We start from the raw sequence: 17,556 nt of genomic DNA on the forward strand, positions 1-17,556 counted from the left end.
GGATATATGCTTTGTAAGTATTTTCTCCTAGTCAGTGACTTGAATTTTTCTTTTCTTTGCAGTATTTTTAAGAGGACAAAGGAATTTTTTGGTTCCAATTTAACCATTGTTTAATGACTGATGCTTATTGGATCCTAAGGAAACTTTGCCTAACTTAAGGCTACAGAGTTTCTTGTACACACCTTATAGTTTTACTCCTAAATTTGTACTATGGTTCATGGTCCATTTAGAGTTATTGTTTGTTTAACATTTGAGATAAGGGTTGAGGTTCATTTTCTTCCATATGGCATCCAATTGTCCCAATACCATTTGTTGAAAAGATTATTTTTCTCCATTGATTTACCTTGGCATCTTTATCGAAAATCAGCTGAACATGTTGTATGGACCTATTTCCAAAATCTTTCTTCTGTTCCATTGTTCTATATGCCTATCCTTAAATCAGTATCATCCCATTTTGATAACTGTAGATTTATAAGTCTTGATGTCTGGAAGTATAAATTCTTAATATTGCACCTCTTTTTCAAAAAATTTTTTATTTATTTAGGTCCTTTGTATTTCCATATAAATTTTAGAATTAACTTGTCAGTTAAAAAAAGAAAAGAACTTGTAGAATTTTGATTCATATTGATTTTATAGATTAGTATGGGAGAATTAATATCCTGACAGTATTGAGTATGCAATTCCATGAACATGATATATGTCTCTATTTATTTGGGTATTTAATTTCTCTTAGTAATGTTTTATAAAGCATTCAGTGTATGGTATACACATTTGTTACCAGTATTTTCTCTAAGTATTTTCATACTTTTTTATCATGTTATAAATGAGACTTACTAATTTTTCATTGATAGTATATGCAAATATAATTGATTTTTGTATATTAAACTTTGATCCTATTAAATTCACTTTTTAAAAAAGATCTTACTCATTTATTTGTCAGAGAGTGAGAGAGCATGCAAAGCAGTGGGCGCCATAAGCCAAGGGAGAATTAGGCTCCCCGCTGAGCAAGGAATTCAATGAGAGAGACATATGGCCTGAGCCAAAGGCAGATGCTTAACCGACTGAGCCACCCATGTGTCCCTTAAACTCATTTTTTATTTCTAGTTAATCTGACTAGAGATTAATCAACTTTATTGATCTTTCCAAAAAACAGTCTTTTAACTTCTATTTTTTATGTTCAGTTTCAATTATTTCTGCTCTTATATTTATTTTTTTCCTTTCTTCTGCTGGCAGGTTCAGAGCAGCCATTATCCTAAAACTAATTTAGTCCCCCTACTAAGGCATGACCCTTCTAGGGATTCTATACCCAAGGCTGCTTATTACATGAGGCCTCATCGTGCTGACCGGTGGAAATAGAAACTAATCCCAGCCCTGTGTGAGCTCCAGGATGTTATCTGCCTATTGACTTCCAATATTTTTTCCCCAAGTTTGGGAAATTTCCTTCTACATCTGTACAGATCAGTATTCAGACAAAGGTTTGGAAGACTTCTCTGCAAATATGCAGATCTCACAATGTTGCTCTCTTTTTTTTGGTACTCTGACTTGCAAACTCTAGCTGCCTCAGTCTCCATAAACTCTAATGTCTGTCACCTCAAGATTCTCAGATTATGGGGCGCCTGGGTGGCTCAGCGGCTCAGCTCAGCCACTGCCTTCAGCTCAGGTCATGATCCCAGGGTCCTGGGGTTGAGCCCTGCATCAGGCTCTCTGCTAAGTGGGGAGCCTGCTTCCCCTCCTTCTCTCTCTGCCCGCCTCTCTGCCTACTTGTGATCTCTGTCTGTCAAATAAATAAAGTTTAAAAATCTTTAAAAAAAAAGATCTCAGGTTATGTTTGGTTTTTCTCTCTCTACTCTGTAGCCAGCAAATACCCCCAGGCAGTAAGCCGGAAACATTGTAGAGCTCGTTTTGTTTTGTTTTTTTAAAACTCTCTTTCAGAAATCACAGTCCTGCTTTACCTATTATGAAATTTCTGAAAAACATTGTTTTATATTTTGTGCGTGCGTGGCAGGAGTGGCAGTATATCTTCAGGATCCCTTTGTGGACAGGAGCTAAGGCAACCTATAAACTACCTTTTTATGAAAACATTCAGACTTGGTATTGGCAGTGTGTTTGAGGTCCTGTTAATAAATAACATTTATTTATTAATAATACTAAATATTTATTAATATGGTTGAAAAGCTATAATCAATAGGTTATATTAACATAGAAAAATATTTTTGTTCCTGTTTGGCCCGACTTCAAAATTATCCCTGAACGCATATGCTCAAGTATACCATTATCCCATATTGCTTTTGATTTTACTATTAGTACAGCATTTTATTAGAGGTTATTGATAAATGTTAAGATCCAAAAGATAATCAACATTTAGCTCTTTATAGAGACTTGTGGCAGTGAGATTACATGAAGGTAAAACAAAGCATTTGAATATTTTTGTTTCTCAGAAGAAGTCTTTTATTCAGAATCAGCAAGAGGTTGATTTTTTTTGCTTCCAATGTCAACATAAAGATACATATAAAACTTGTATGAATGGAAATAAATGCAATTTAAAAGTAATTCAAATAGTCATAATATACTCTTAAGTCTTAGTAAACAGAGAAATTACATCACTGTAATTCTATGTTATAAGGTTGGACTCCTTTAGTTCATAGTATACTGAAATTTTATACCATGAAGAATAAACAATAGAAGGATAAAATGACAAAAGGAAGAATAGAAGATATAAGAGAAAACGAAGAATAAGAGCAAGGACATTTCCTTGCTAAATTTCCTCCTTAAGTTTTAACTATGTCTAAAATTTATTTTACCAATAGATAGTCTATCCTCTGCTAAGGCAATATAAATTATAGATGTATTATTTCTTTAGCACTATTGCTGATGCATTCTTGTTGATTTTTCTATAGAATTAAAAATATTTTAACCTTCTGAAATCAGAACACACAAAAAATCTGAAATCATTACATTAAAAAAAAATTCTGGGAGCACTACTACTTCCTCTTCCCATTCTCTAGTACTTTTTCTTTCCTGTCTTTCTGCCAAAATTACTAGTATAGAAAACTAGAGTGAACTAGTCAACAAAAAATGGAAAGGAAATAATTGAGAGAGAAGTGAACCAAAACAAACAAATGAACAACTCCAAAGAAACATATTCTAAAGCAACTTGAAAATAGCTTGAGGAAAGTATAAAAATGGCCAATTAATTTACTAATAGCTTAGATTCTGTGAAGATACTTTTTAGAAGAGGAATGAGACCACCTACCCCAGTAGAGTTGTTTAACCTTTCTGTTCCACTTCCGGAGGACAGGCCCCATCCTGTTGGATTCTGTATGCTTTACTTCCATCTCCCCTTCTGTACCAGAATCAAGGATCTAATCAATCCCCTTTATAGCAATTGTGAAAATGCTGTCCTAAGATCACAAAGCTGTCAAGGGGCAGGACTCAAACGCGGTCTGTCTCTGACTTAGTCTGTTTGGTCTGACTTAGCAGAATCCCATAGACTGGGTGACTTGTAAACAACAGAGATGTTTTTCTCACGATCCAGAGTCTGTGAGGATGATCAAGGTGCCAGCATATTTCGTGTCTGGTGAGGACCTACTTCCTGGTTCATAGACCCCATCTTTTTGCTGAGCCCTCACATGGAAATGGGGCAAGGAGATCCCAAGTTCTCTTTTATAGGGAACTTATCTCTTTCATGATGGATCAACTTTCATGACCTAATCATTTTCCCAAGACCCCACTTTCTAATACCATCACATTGAGGATTAGATTTCAACATATGAATTTGGAGGAGAACACAAACATTCAGTATAGAGCAGTTTCTTTTCTCAAAGGCTAGGTGACTTCTCAGCCCAAGTGAAGAACTTTGCTTCAGAAAGCAGTTAGTAATGAGATTCAGTAGTTTAAAAGGAAAGAAGGTATTACTGTGTCAGGAAGAAAAGAACATTTTTCTTTCCTCGTATTCACTTCTTGTTTTTTACTTTCCTCATTTATCACAAGAAGTGATCACACTTATCACACTTATTATGATAAATGAGGAAAGAAAAATGCTTATTATTCAACAGTATTCCCGCAACAAACTGCTTTTGCCCTGAAAGATAGTGTGATTTTGGTGTATATATCAGGAGTTGTAGAGAAATAGTCTCTGAACATCTTTGATCGCTAACTCCCATGAGTTTCTGAGCATACAACCCCAATATATACATTTATTTATAAATTTTATCCATAAATCATTGTACTTGCATGTCTGTATATTGGAAAAATAGAAAAAACTCAAAGGGCTATCTAAATAGACATAGATTCTAAGATTTTCTTCTCGCCTTCCAAGGAGACTCTTGTCTGCCCTCAGGTTGGAGATCACCAATTTGAAGAAAATTGTCCTTGTGGTCTATTGGTCTATCGAGCATCAATAGATACCTAACTGATAGTGTAAACAACTTTGCCTTGACCCCTTCGGTTGAAAATATTTAACAATTTATCACAAAGAAGATTCTCAACCAAACTGAATGTAATCCTTATGGTTCCAATTGTAGGGGCAAATAAAATGGCCACTTGCATCAGAGCAAATGTATTCAAGATGGTCATGCTAAATAAAGAAAAACCAAAATGGAAACAGAGATTGGCAGCATGTAACCTATATGCTAGGCATTCTCCATTGCGGGTGGTCGGGGGAGAGACAGAAAGTTGTCCTTAGAGTCACAGAAGCGTCATACTATGAATTTTGTCATGGGCTTTTGGAGATGTAGAAATATAATGGAGAAGTCCTTTGATGAAAGTGCAGCCCTTAAGCAGACCTGCTGTGCCAGATAGCCACTGTCTTTCACTTAACCTGTTGTCCTGTTGCAGGGGCTAGGTCTCTCACAGGGCTTAACCAAATGGAGTTTTAATAATTTCCTTCCTGTTCCAAAGACCCAGATCTAAGCATGGCGTTGACTCTTAATAAACATTTCATTTCCCATCATTACTCATACTATTTTGAAAGAACCTACTAGCACTTTGGTTAATTCTAATGTTCTGATTACTCCAAAGGAGGCTTAAATGAGTTTCATCACCAAATAAGAGTGCCAATAGATCAAAGTGGATCTGTGTGACACGGGCTTGGAAGAGAAGGTATCCCTAACATTAGATCAAAGCATATGGGACCTAGAAACACTATAAAATTAAAATTTTATTTATAATAAAAAGACAAAAATTACAAATTAGACAAAACTAAATAAAATCTATAATACATTACTAAAATGGAATGGTTTTCTTACATGGAAAATATTAGGGACATACTTGAGGAGAGTCTCCAGATTAATATACAAATAGGAGTCCCCCAGGTCAGAGAGCAGCTCCACCAATGGCTGAAACTAGCCCTTTATCACAAGAAAAAGGAACTGAAGAGCAATCAAAGCACAGTATTGCTATCTTCATTTCTCTTATAATTCCCAGCAGGATCTTTAAAAAAATCAATAAACTTCTCATATTCCCACTTTTCCTATCTGCCAAGCGGAGATAACATTAATTATGGTATACTGTCCTCACCTCTCAGTGAAAAGAGACTTGGATTATTTTAAATTCATGGAAATAAAATTCGAGTAATTATTCTATAAATGGTGAATTTTGAAAAACACTTTTTCTGCATGGAACATTTCTTTCAATGGCATATAAATACAGCCAGAAAGCAAAAAATAAAAACAATTTTAAATTGACAGTGTATTGGTTTTTACATCATACCTTTGATATGTGGGTGAGACTCATTTACAAGGAGTTGAAATACCTTCACAATGAAATTTGAATTTAATGAGTTTTTAGAAACGAGGGGTAAAATTGCCAGCTCTACTTTGGAATATGGTAAAATAAAAAATTAAAGTCCACCTTGCTTGAAAACATAGCTGTGCTCCCCTGCTCCAATAGTCTGTCAGTAAGAGTTATATTTAAGATGGTAAGTTTCCATATACCTCTTAGGTTAGGTCTTTGGGCTGGTCTACCAAATGGAACCTGTGCTTAGAATTAAGTAGGCTTTTGTAATACCTGCTGAGACGAGCTACAGTGAAGTACTAGGAGTATTGTCTTTGAAAGAACATGTCACAGAGGAGAAGGAGGATGTTTTAGAACACTTTGGAGATCAGACCAGAGTGTCCTATCATTAAGCAACATGTGTTGACTAGGCCTTTGTTCTCTTGGCTCACTGCACTTCAATTTTCATAGCTGGGGTCATCTAAAACCCCTCTGAGACTCAGGCTTCTTTCATACCATGAGCCCATCACTATCAGTGGTGATTTTATTTGACTTCAGTTAAAGAGTTTTGGCCTATAGCTTAATATCAGTTGAGCCTAGATAAACCCTAATGGGTCATTATCACTGTCATTAATTTATGAGCAGTCAAGTTGATCGGAAGGCTAATGAGCTTTGAATGCAGATAGCTCTGGGTATGAATCCTAGGTCTGGCATTTATTATCTCCTTTCTCAAATCTCTTCTCTCTGCGCTCCAGCTTCCTCATTTCTAAAGAGGAGATAATAATACCTATTAGGGGTGTACATATGTGGGTCTATCTACAGTGCTAGAAGAGTTTTGGTATGTCATAGGTACTCCATAAATGCTGTTTCCCGTTCTGTGGATAGGTACAGGAAAGCTTCATGCTGTTACAGTCAGTGACTTTGCATGAATCATATAATCAGCTGTTGATATTTGTGCTGGGAATGGTTGTAGGTCATAAATCTTAAATGGAAATTTAGGTGAGGTCAGTGCTTAAGAGGAGTTAGGAATCCAGGCTTCCTTTTCCTTCTTTGTGCTACCATAATGCTTGGTACATGCTTCTGTCATAGAATTTATGACACTATTTTGAAATGATTTGTGGTCAGTGGGATTTCTGCTCAAAGACTGAGCCGATGTCTTATTCATCTTCAACTTCCCTGTGCCTAGCACAGAGAGTGGTTCACTGCTTATGCTATGATTACTTCATACTGTTCCTCTACAAACAGACCTGCCCTGTTCAACCTGACCAGAAATGAGTCAACCTGTTTCAAGGTGCGCAGACCTTTTTGAAGGTGAAACACATCCATGGGTGTGCGCACACACACGCACACACACATATCCACGCACACACACACACACACACGCACAGACTTCTAGTACTTTTTTTAGAATGGCTCCATGTATTAGGCAATCAAATTTTTTGAGACTTTTTTTTTAAAGATTTTATTTATTTATTTGACAGAGAGAGATCACAAGTAGGCAGAGAGGCAGGCAGAGAGAGAGAGAGGAGGAAGCAGGCTCCCTGCTGAGCAGAGAGCCCAATGCGGGACTCGATCCCAGGACCCTGAGATCATGACCTGAGCCAAAGGCAGCGGCTTAACCCACTGAGCCACCCAGGCACCCTTGAGACTTTTTTTAATGAAGAAGTTTCCCTCGGAATTGGCTCCCACGGGGCACAAAGGTCCACATGCCTCGGCAGTTAGTACTTGTCTCCTGACCTATGCCCAGCCCAGTGATAAGGCAAGGAAGACAATATAGAGATGCACGTTCTCAGCTGGAGAGACTCATGGGCTTTAACAACTTGGGAACAGTATGATTGAAGACATGCGGGTTACTAATAAGTAGTGCCACAAGTGTTAGTTATAACTTGTGAGCACGGTCTCGCTACCCCTTGTATAACCAAGTTGTCAAAGTGCTTTTACAGCATTTTCTAATTTCACAAAGGTTATGAACTGGCCTTTAGATACTATTGTGATGCCAATAGTAAGCCTCCATGCCAAACCTTGAAAGTTAGAAGATGGCATTTAAGGGAGAGTGAGAGAGGAGCGGATTAATACTGCATTAAAAAGCAGAAAATCAGCCAAATTCATTGGCAAAGAAATAAAGTTATTTGGCAGTTTAGAAACTCAAAAACAGATCTTGTTGAAGAAGCAGTTGGCCTGTATTTTGATTTCATGACGCTTGGCAGATCTTTTACTCTTCAGGAGAGAGGTTTTGATGTACAATTATAATGATGAAGTTTGCTTACTTGGAATTAAAAGATTCTCAAAACCAGGGAACATTTGAACCTTATTTAGAGGCAAAACCTAGAATTACTTGATTAAACCATTTAAAACTAAGTAGGAGCATAGTTAGAAGGGAAATATGGAGAGGTGATTAGTGTTTCCTTTAAAACTCAGGTATCCACTTCCTCGAGAGAATCCGAGGTTCTCCTGGAGGTTCTCCTCCAGCGTATCTTCCTTCCAAGCTCACCCACAACTAAAGTTTGAACTTTCTGTGTCATAAACAGCGTAATCCCAAACCATGACTTAATAAAACACAAGTGAGTTAATCAGATGCAACTATGAATGAGAATTTACCTTGAAAGTTGAAGAGGACCCCACCTGCCATCCCTCCTTGTCTCCCTCCCTCACTTTTTTGCCCCCTGCTCTGCCTTTCCTTCAAAAGCACAAGGTTAACCTGGATTGCCAGGGAAGGAGACGAGTTTTAACTAGACGAACGGCCGAGCTGGTACCAAGTCGAGTTATTTAGATTACACAGGGAGCCAGAATCATCTCCACAGCCACGAAGGCAGCCGAGCGCTGCGCGAGTGTGTCGCGGGCTCATTTGTAAGCCTTTCCAGATGTGGCAGCCGCGCGCTTGGCGGCCATCCAGGAGGCCGCCTGCAGTCGGCGCTTCCCGGGCCGCAGTGCGAGCCGCAATGCCGGGATCCTGAGGGCGCAGGGCTCGCTCGCGGCTCGCCCCCGGGCCCGGCGCTCACGCAGCCCCGCCGCCCCGCGGAGCCCCAGCCCGCAGCCGGCGAAGGACAATCTGCAGTGGGAGGAGGCCAGCATGGTCGCGGCGCCGGGGCTGCGCTGAAGTCCACTGCGCCTGGATGGGGGACCCCGAGGCCCACGTGATGGCTCGGTCCCTGAGAGCCCCTCTCCGGAGGTCCTTTAGCGATCACATCCGAGACTCCACCGCCAGAGCCCTGGATGTTATTTGGAAAAACACCAGAGACAGAAGGCTGGCAGGTGAGGGGCGCGAAGGGGAGGGAGGGACGAGAGGTATTAAAAGGAAAACAATTCAGCGCACAGACGCAGATATTAACTCGGATAATTAATGATCTCATCGGCTGGATAAAGTTCATCGCCGTCATGGCAATGCTTTCCATCTCCCTTCCTCTGGTATTTAACGTTTCTGGAATTTTTTTTTTTTTTTTTTTTCCCTAATGCCTCTCTGGTTTCTGGTCTGATTATTTCTAGATAAGGTTTATGAGAGGTGTGGTTTTTTTTTTTTTAACCTTGAGAAGAAAAGCAAGGTCCTTTTGAGTGTCAGGGAATCAGTAGTGACGGGCAGCTGCACGCAGAAGCTGCAAGGTCTGTTGTGCCCGCGGGGGTCCGAGGTGGGGCTGCTCTGGCCCCAGGTGGCCCAGTCTCTGCTGGAGAGCGGCCTGGAAAGGCTGTGTGTCAGTGGAGTAATCTGCGCTACCCAGTGAAAGCCTGCTGGTATTTCCTCTGGCAGCCTGGAGCTGCTCTGAGTTCCAAGAGGGTGTCAGGTATGCTAGAGGCAGGCGTTTGAAATATAATAAAACAAATACAGTGGTGCAATTCAGACTTAGTAGGGCTCATGTGACAGCAACCAAATGGCCAACAGTGTTTTAAGGGGTACAGTAAAAGAAACAACTTATGCCTGATCCTTGTATCAAGAATATAAATTGATATAAAATAGCATCTTGTGATAAAATAATCTCTCTGAATTCAGGAAAGGCATCCTAGTCCTGTTTCATGGCTCCCTCTTGGGTGCTCTGTAAGTCTCTGTATTTGTGTCATCTACGTGAATGGGCCAGAGATAGGTTTTTTGTTTTTTTTTTTTTGTTAACCTGGTTGCTTTTCATATTCTGTGTGGAGTTCCGAATTGTTACAAATATTAAAAGTGGCCTCCAAGTGTCAACAGATTTCTGTGCTGTGTGTTCTCAATAAAAAGGTCCTTTGACTTTCACATGATAGTCTTGGCATGACTTGAAGAGGGGGAAATGTAAGGGTCGTGATTGTGATAACAGATTATGAAGATAACATGCTAGCTATATCCCTTCGTAGGCTGTAAGGTTGTCCTAAATGCTCATGGAGCTCTTTCTCTTTGTTAAGCGAAACAATATTGCCCAGTACAGGTCAGAGTAAACAATGTCAAGTTGAATCATAAAGCAGAGGAGGGAGAGCAAAATATTTTAAATTTAGCCATTTTATTATGGCTTTCAAATAAATATGATACCTTAAAGAAATCCTATATTCCAGTAAGTTTTTTTTAAGCTGTATTATCTAGTGTTAACAGTTTGCAATTAGCCAGAGAAAATTTAAGAAACAAGGTAGTAGAATATAAAATCTACTATAATTAACTATAACTGGTTGGCCTTTAAAAAAAAAGTAGATCCTTCATTGTTGCCTTATTTGACAAATCCATTGTCACAAGTGGAAAGGTTCCACAAATAATGTCTTATTAAAGACACACAAAAATATTTTGTGGTTTAGTGTTTAAACTCGAGAGTAAGATTAAATCAAACATTCCTGCTTCCCAGGATTCCCCTTATATTTTCATAAATGATGAGATTTTGACAGCTGTTGGCCTCCTAGAATGAGGATATTATCCCTAGAAAGTTGCTGCTTGTCTTTCATTTGTATGTTTGTGTGTATGTACACACACACACACACACACACACACACATAATGTATATGGGGTAAAAAATGTAGCATCAAATGAAAAACATTTAAAGAAAAATAGTTACTTTTTGTATGTGATAGAAGTTAAACATTTCCACAGCTCTAACAGCAAAGAGGATTTTACTTGTTCCCTGCCCACCGAAGAAAGAAATTCTTTATATTGCCCAGTTTTTCTAAGGTGAGTATGACCTATTAGGTAATTCACACAGAAGAGAATCCAGGTACTAAACTTGAAAAGAAAGAATTTTGGCTACCGCTACTGACTGGTGATTGGAGACTTGGACCCCTTTCATGCCTCCCCTGTGCTTGGCACATGGCTCAGAGCTCAATCAGTGTTTGTCAGGTGGAGAGCAATTTGGTGCACATCCAGATCTCAAGAGCACTTACTGTCCTCCTTCTCCTCAGACTTCTCTGCGCCCCACCTTCCTACCAACCCCAAGCTAAATAAAAGCCGCGAGTTATCCACAAAAAGTCACTTCTCTAAACACCAGATACAGTCTTTATTATCTATCATAACACCCCACCCTCGGCTGCAAAATGGAGGGAGGTACCAAGTCCAAATCTCCAGCTTCACCTCACGTTGTAAAATTAACGCTGGGACGGGTAAACCAGTGTTTTGAAGCCTCTGAGGAAAATACTTCTTTTAATACTAGCTGAAGTGTTATTTTCATGATGCTCATTACTTTGATGACTTTCATCAAGTCTCTCAAACACTAACCTGAGATTTCCGTTTCTTCCAGAGGTTTAACTTCTTTGGCCATGGGACAAAGTTTTAAGTTTCCTTGTTTGGTAGTTTCTCTCTCAATCAGTTAGTTTTTTCTCTCTCTCCATGTGCATGTGCATGTATGTGTGTGTGTGTATCTCTCTCTCTCACCCCCGCAAATACACACACCCTACATAACTTAACAGTTCCCAGTTCTTCTACCCCAAATGGTGTTATGTATGAAAACCATTATTTACATTTCTTTACCTTAAAAACCCTTATAAGTAAAACAGGGATTCTGCCTATTATTTTTAAGGATCCCTTTCCTTGTGTAAACAAAATCAGAAGTGCTGCTAGGAGAAGACCTTCAACTTGTAAGGAGTGATGGAACAGACTGTCTTAATTGTATCCTCCTTTACATGGAATTGCCTTTTTCTGCCCAACCACAACCCGCAGGGTTTCTTTTACTCCTATTCTCTCTCTGTCTGTTATTCCCAAACCAAGGTACACAATCTCTTTCCTAAACTTAGAAGCCCCTGTGGGCTCCTGGGTGGTTCAGTTGGTTAAGCGTCTGACTCTTGGTTTTGGCTCAGGTCATGGTCTCAGGGTCCTGGGATCAAGCCCTCTGTTGGGACTCTGTGCTCAGCAAAGTCTACTTGAGATTCTCTCTCTCTCCTTCTCCCTCTTCCTCTGCTCCTCCTCCCACCAAAATAAAAATGAAATATATCTTCTATAAAAATAAAAATAAATAAAAGCAGAGGATGACATCTAGTTTCCAGGGAATTACAACGTTGAGGTTAACAGTGGGTGATGGATAAGGTAGACAGCCCTTCTCTGGACAAACTGTGCATCTATCATCAATCTCTTCCACGCCTCTCGTAGTTCCTCTACTGCCTCCTCCCTCCCTTTGGGTACACAGACTTCTTGGCTTCAGGGTACATTTCATTCCCTAAAACCTGTTACCCCTTAATCCTTTCAAATAGGGCTTCTTAGCCTTTTTTGTGCTAATAGATGTTTTTGGCATTCTGGTGAAGCCTGAGTTCACTTCCCAGAAAGAAAAAGATTTTTTTAAGATTTTTATTTTTTTATTTGACAGCGAGATCACAAGCAGGTAGAGAGGCAGGCAGAGGGAGAGGGGGAAGCAGGCTCCCCACTGAGCAGAGAGCCCGATGCGGGGCTCGATCCCAGGACCCTGAGATCATGACCTGAGCCGAAAGCAGAGGCTTAACCCGCTGAGCCACCCAGGTGCCCCCAAAAAATATTTTTTGATGTGTAAATAAGATACATTGAATTATAAAGGAAATCAGTTATAGTACAATTTAGTTATCAGGGTATTCCAAACACAAAATTATGGTATAGTAATAGAAAATGAGTGAATTGTATAATAGACTATAATGTTTAAAATATGGGGAAGTAAATATAAATTAAATATTTTGTAAGGATACCAGTGTGCAGATTGTTATCTCTAGCTAGAATAAGAACATTAAACTGTACAGGGGCTCCTGGGTGGCACAGTGGGTTAAGCCTCTGCCTTCGGCTCAGGTCATGATCTCAGGGTCCTGGGATCGAGTCCCGCATTGGGCTCTTTGCTCAGCAGGGAGCCTGCTTCCCTCTCACTCTCTCTGCCTGCCTCTCTGCCTACTTGTGATCTCTCTCTGTCAAATAAATAAATAAAATCTTTTAAAAAAAATCAAACTGTACCGTAATCTTTGATTCATCTCCTTGTCACCAACTATTATAGATAGAATACAGGGGAGCAACATCCACATCTAGGCCAGCAATGTACAGACTTTCAACTTTACTGTTTGGTGACTGAATGGGGCCAGCAACGATGTCACATGAGTATCTGTGAATGTTGATAGCACAAAAACCACAATCGTGTGTGATCTGGAGTAGGTTTATTAACTCCCCAAACTGTGGAGTAGAAATAATTATAAATGATGTTTTGTGATATCTACATCAACTCTAATATGCTGTGGAAAAGTCTGGTTTCTGTTGGTGACAAAGTCACAGGAACAACTAATCCCATTGTGTGTGAGGCAGGGGGAGGTGACAGTTTTTCAGTCTTCCAGTTCATATTTGGAAGAAGAGCTAAATTCCAGTTTGGGTTTTGTGAAAATAAAAGAAAGAAATTTGTCCTCATCCAAGTTTATAGACACTCCAAATTCTCTCAGCAGACCTTAGGTTGAGAATTCCTGCTTTAGCCATACTTTGCATTCTGAGTCCTTCCAGACAACCATTCTCATAGACTGAGATGCTGAGGTGTCATAGATGAGAGGACTGGATTTTGTTGATACATTTTCAACAAAGCTCTGCAAACGAGTGTGGACTGATGTACCAATTAGACTGCCTCGAAGGAAAAACAAGAGACACTAACGTTCAGACCAGAAAGAAGACAGAGAGGCTAAAAGAAAGACAAAACCCTGACTACACACATGTACAGTAGCTTTCATCAGTTTGCAAAGTGGAATGGATAAATATACTGAAAAGAAATTAAATATTAGCCTTTATTTAATGGCATCTCATAAAGTAAGCACAGCTTATATAGTGTAAAACCCCCTTATTGTTTAAAAAGTATTCAACCTACTCTGTTAGAGAAACATGACATATAAGGGGGGAAAAATGTAAAAAAGCCTCAGCCTGTTTTGGGACATGTGTCCCTACTTCCATAGCTAAACATTTTCAAGAAGGAAGAAAACTAAATTGTCTAGGAGGAAGGCAGGAAAATTGAGACGACTCTCAATCCAAGTGAGATTCAATGGACATAGAATAAATTTAAGTATTTACATTAGATTGGATACCCTGGGGGTATTCTGTTGAGTGGTGGGTATCTTCTGTCTTTTGTGAAATTGAGTTTTACATTTCTGCTGACTAGGTCTCCAATTCACTCGCAAGACGAATGTTTGATGTGCTCTGTCGTACTTTGGCCCTCGATTCAGTGGGACATCAGGAATTCTGGCCCACTTCCCATGACGAGAAACCACAAACATTGACTCCTGTGAACTGTCTTCTGCTCATTGGTTCACAGTGAAAAGCAGCAAGTAAGGGCATATATAATGCCTTTTAACCAAGAATGATGTATGCCTCAAAATATGCAGGCTCCTCCAGTAAACAAAGACTTCCCTGGATGTATGCAATACTATGTATAATATTTTAAAGGGTCTGAGAGACAACAACTAATGGTGCTTCATGAGTCCCTATTACATTTCGGGAGGGTAGATGTAGCATGGCCCTATTAAATTAGATAATACTCTTTCAGTGAAAAAGGAACACGTTGATGTCGAGGTCAGCTTTGGTGAGTGAGAACATAATATATTGGCTAAGAGAGCTGGCTATGATATCAGACTTCTGGGTTCAAATCCTGCTCTTGCACTAGAGAGCTTTGGGCAAGTCAGTCTTTTTCTTACCAATATAAAGAGGATGATCATAGTACTTGGGTCATAAAGTTGTTTCAAAGATTAAATGAGCTACTGTGTAGAGAACTTAGAAGAGCCACTGACATAGAGTAAAGTACATCAGTTTCATTGTTATAACCCCTTTTCTCTTTCCCCATGCCCTAGGTCCATAGAAGTTTCACCCTGCTAGCACACCACTATAATTTATCTAAGCCTTTTGGGCAAAAATAGTTCAACCCGTCCAAAAGTAGAAAATAAAAGGTAAACTATCAATGCCAAATGGAATTTATTTCCATACCTCTGGAAGAAAAAGAAACAAAGAATCAGGTGACTTCTGTGCAGACCTTGTTGAATTCCAAAATGAAATGACTCATGAGAAAGCTGTTTTTGCACATTGGTAAAGAAATCAGTCCTTGCATATGACTTTGTCAAGCTACATATACAATATCTCAGTCTCCCCAAGCGAGTTAGAACCTGCTTTGAAAATCGCTCTCTAGATGGAGCCAAACATGGAAAAGAGCACCAGCACCAGCAGCCTGGGGTTTCAATCATGTGGTGCAGCTCTGGTATGGGAAAAAGTATGCTAAATGTCAAGGCTGCCACTTGAAAGGGATGTTTGGCCACCTCCCTTTCTGGAGCAAACTTGTGCAGCTTTTCTCATTTAAAACTAGTATGTATAAGCTGTCTGCATATTTTGCCAAAGGTCCTTATAATTACAATAACAAAATGTGTCCAAAGTCAAGGGCGTGGTAGAAGGGATAGATTAATTAGTCACAGGTATGCTGAAGGATCTGAAGCTATATCTTGAAGCCAAAACTTGATTTAAAGGAACATTCTACTGAAAGTTCTCTATTTCAGAGGAATTAATTAAGGTACAGATTGAAGTTAAACTTGTTATTATATATGCTTTCCAATTTCTGATTCTAGTCTCTTCTTTTTATAATAATCTATCATTTTGGGGGCACCTGGATGTCCCAGTTGTTAAGCATCTGTCTTTGGCTCAGGTCATGATCTCAGGGTTCTGGGATCGAGTCCCACATCGGGCTCCTTGCTCAACCGGGACCCTACTTCTCCCTCTCCCTCTGCCTGCCTCTCTGTCTACCTGTGCTCTCTCTCTCAGTCAAATAAATAGATAAAATCTTTTTTTAAAAAATCCATCTTTTTGGAGCACCTGGGTGGCTCAGTGGGTTAAAGCCTCTGCCTTAGGCTCAGGTCATGATCTCGGGGTCCTGGGATCAAGCCCCGCATTGGGCTCTCTTCTCAGCGGGGAGCCTGCTTCCTCCTCTCTCTCTGCCTACGTGTGATCTCTGTCTGTCAAATAAATAAATAAAATCTTTTTAAAAAATCCATCATTTTTATGGAAGTGTAGCTGACACACATTGTTGCATTAGTTTCAGGTGTACAACACAGTGATTCAGCAACTCTGTGTGCTGCTTTGCTCAGCACAAGTGTACCTCCCATCTGTCAGCAGACAGTGCTACTATAGCGCCACTGACTAGATTCCCTTTGCTGTACCTTTTCTTCCTGTGACTATTCATTCCATAACTGGAAGCCTATATCTCCCGCTCTCCTTCACCCATTTTGCCCATAACCCCACCCCCATCCCTCTGGCAGCCGCCAGATTGTTCTCAGTATTTATGAGTATGTTTCTGTCTTTTATTTATTTTTCATTTGTTTTTTAGATTCCACATATAAACACATATAAAAGAAATCTAATCGTATTTGTCTTTCTCTGACTTACTTCACTTAACATAATGCCATCTAGGTCCATCCATATTGTCTCAAATAGCAAGATCTTATCCTTTTTATGGCTAAATAATATTTCATTATATATATATATATATATATATAATATATATATTTATCCACATTTTCTTTATCCATTTATGTGTGTATGGATGGATGCTTCGGTTGCTTCCATATCTTGGCTATTGTAAATAAAGCTGCAGCAAACCTAGGGGCTGCATATGTCTTTTCAAATTAGTGTTTTCATTTTCTTTGGATAAATACCCTCTTGTGAAATTACTGGATCATATGGTAGCTCTATTTGTAATTTTTTGAGGAACCTCCATACTGTTTTCTGTAGTGACTGTATCAATTTACATTCCCACTGCCAATGCATGAAGTTTCCCTTTTCTCCACATTCTCACCATCACTTGTTAATTCTTATCTTTTTTTTTTAATATTTTATTTACTTATTTGACAGAGAGAGAGATCACAAGTAGGCGGAGCAGCTGGCAGAGACAGAGGGGAAGCAGGCTCCCTGCTGAGCAGAGAGCCCGATGCGGGGCTCGATCCCAGACCCTGAGATCATGACCTGAGCCGAAGGCAGAGGACCTAACCCACTGAGCCACCCACGCCCCTAATTCTTATCTTTTTGATTCTAGCCATTCTGACAGGTGTGAGGTGGTATCTCATTATGGTTTTGATTTTCACTTCCCTGGTGATTAGTGATGTGGAACATCTTCTTATGCACCTGTTGGCCATCTGTGTGTCTTCTGTAATCTGTTGAAAGAGGATACTGTCCAGAAGTCTCAGGCTGGGATTGTATGTGTATGATAATGATGATGAGTTTACATTTTTCCTTCTGTGCTCTTTCCTTATTGCTTGAGAGCAACTTCTGATACTTTCTGAAGCATGTGCTTGGAATTATTAATGAAGACTTTCCTAAAGTTAGCCAAAGACTAAAGTTATCTATCCCCTTAATAATTAAATCCATGACTGTAGTGCTACTGTTAAACTTCTCAGCACAGCCAGAGATTGGGCATGGAATATGAACTAAATGTGGCACTTGGCAGGAGGTGGTCATTA

The 17,556-nt window shown here is 39.5% G+C and overlaps 1 protein-coding gene across 4 annotated transcripts in view; it reads left to right on the forward strand.

Moving 5' to 3' along the window:
• DLC1 (DLC1 Rho GTPase activating protein) overlaps positions 1–17,556 on the forward strand; it is a 568,091-nt gene that overhangs the window by 378,263 nt on the left and 172,272 nt on the right. For 2 of the 4 annotated variants that reach the window (XM_044225532.1, XM_044225533.1), the window contains exon 1: positions 8,792–8,964. The exons of the other annotated variants lie outside the window; for them this stretch is intronic. In XM_044225532.1, coding sequence (XP_044081467.1) covers positions 8,826–8,964 — 139 coding nt within the window. In that variant the 5' untranslated portion in view covers positions 8,792–8,825. Of the gene's footprint in view, positions 1–8,791; positions 8,965–17,556 lie in introns of those variants that run through there. 4 annotated transcript variants of the gene reach the window in all.

The sequence above is a fragment of the Neovison vison genome, chromosome 11, assembly GCF_020171115.1.
Source record: "Neovison vison isolate M4711 chromosome 11, ASM_NN_V1, whole genome shotgun sequence".
Taxonomy (NCBI): Eukaryota; Metazoa; Chordata; class Mammalia; order Carnivora; family Mustelidae; genus Neogale; species Neogale vison.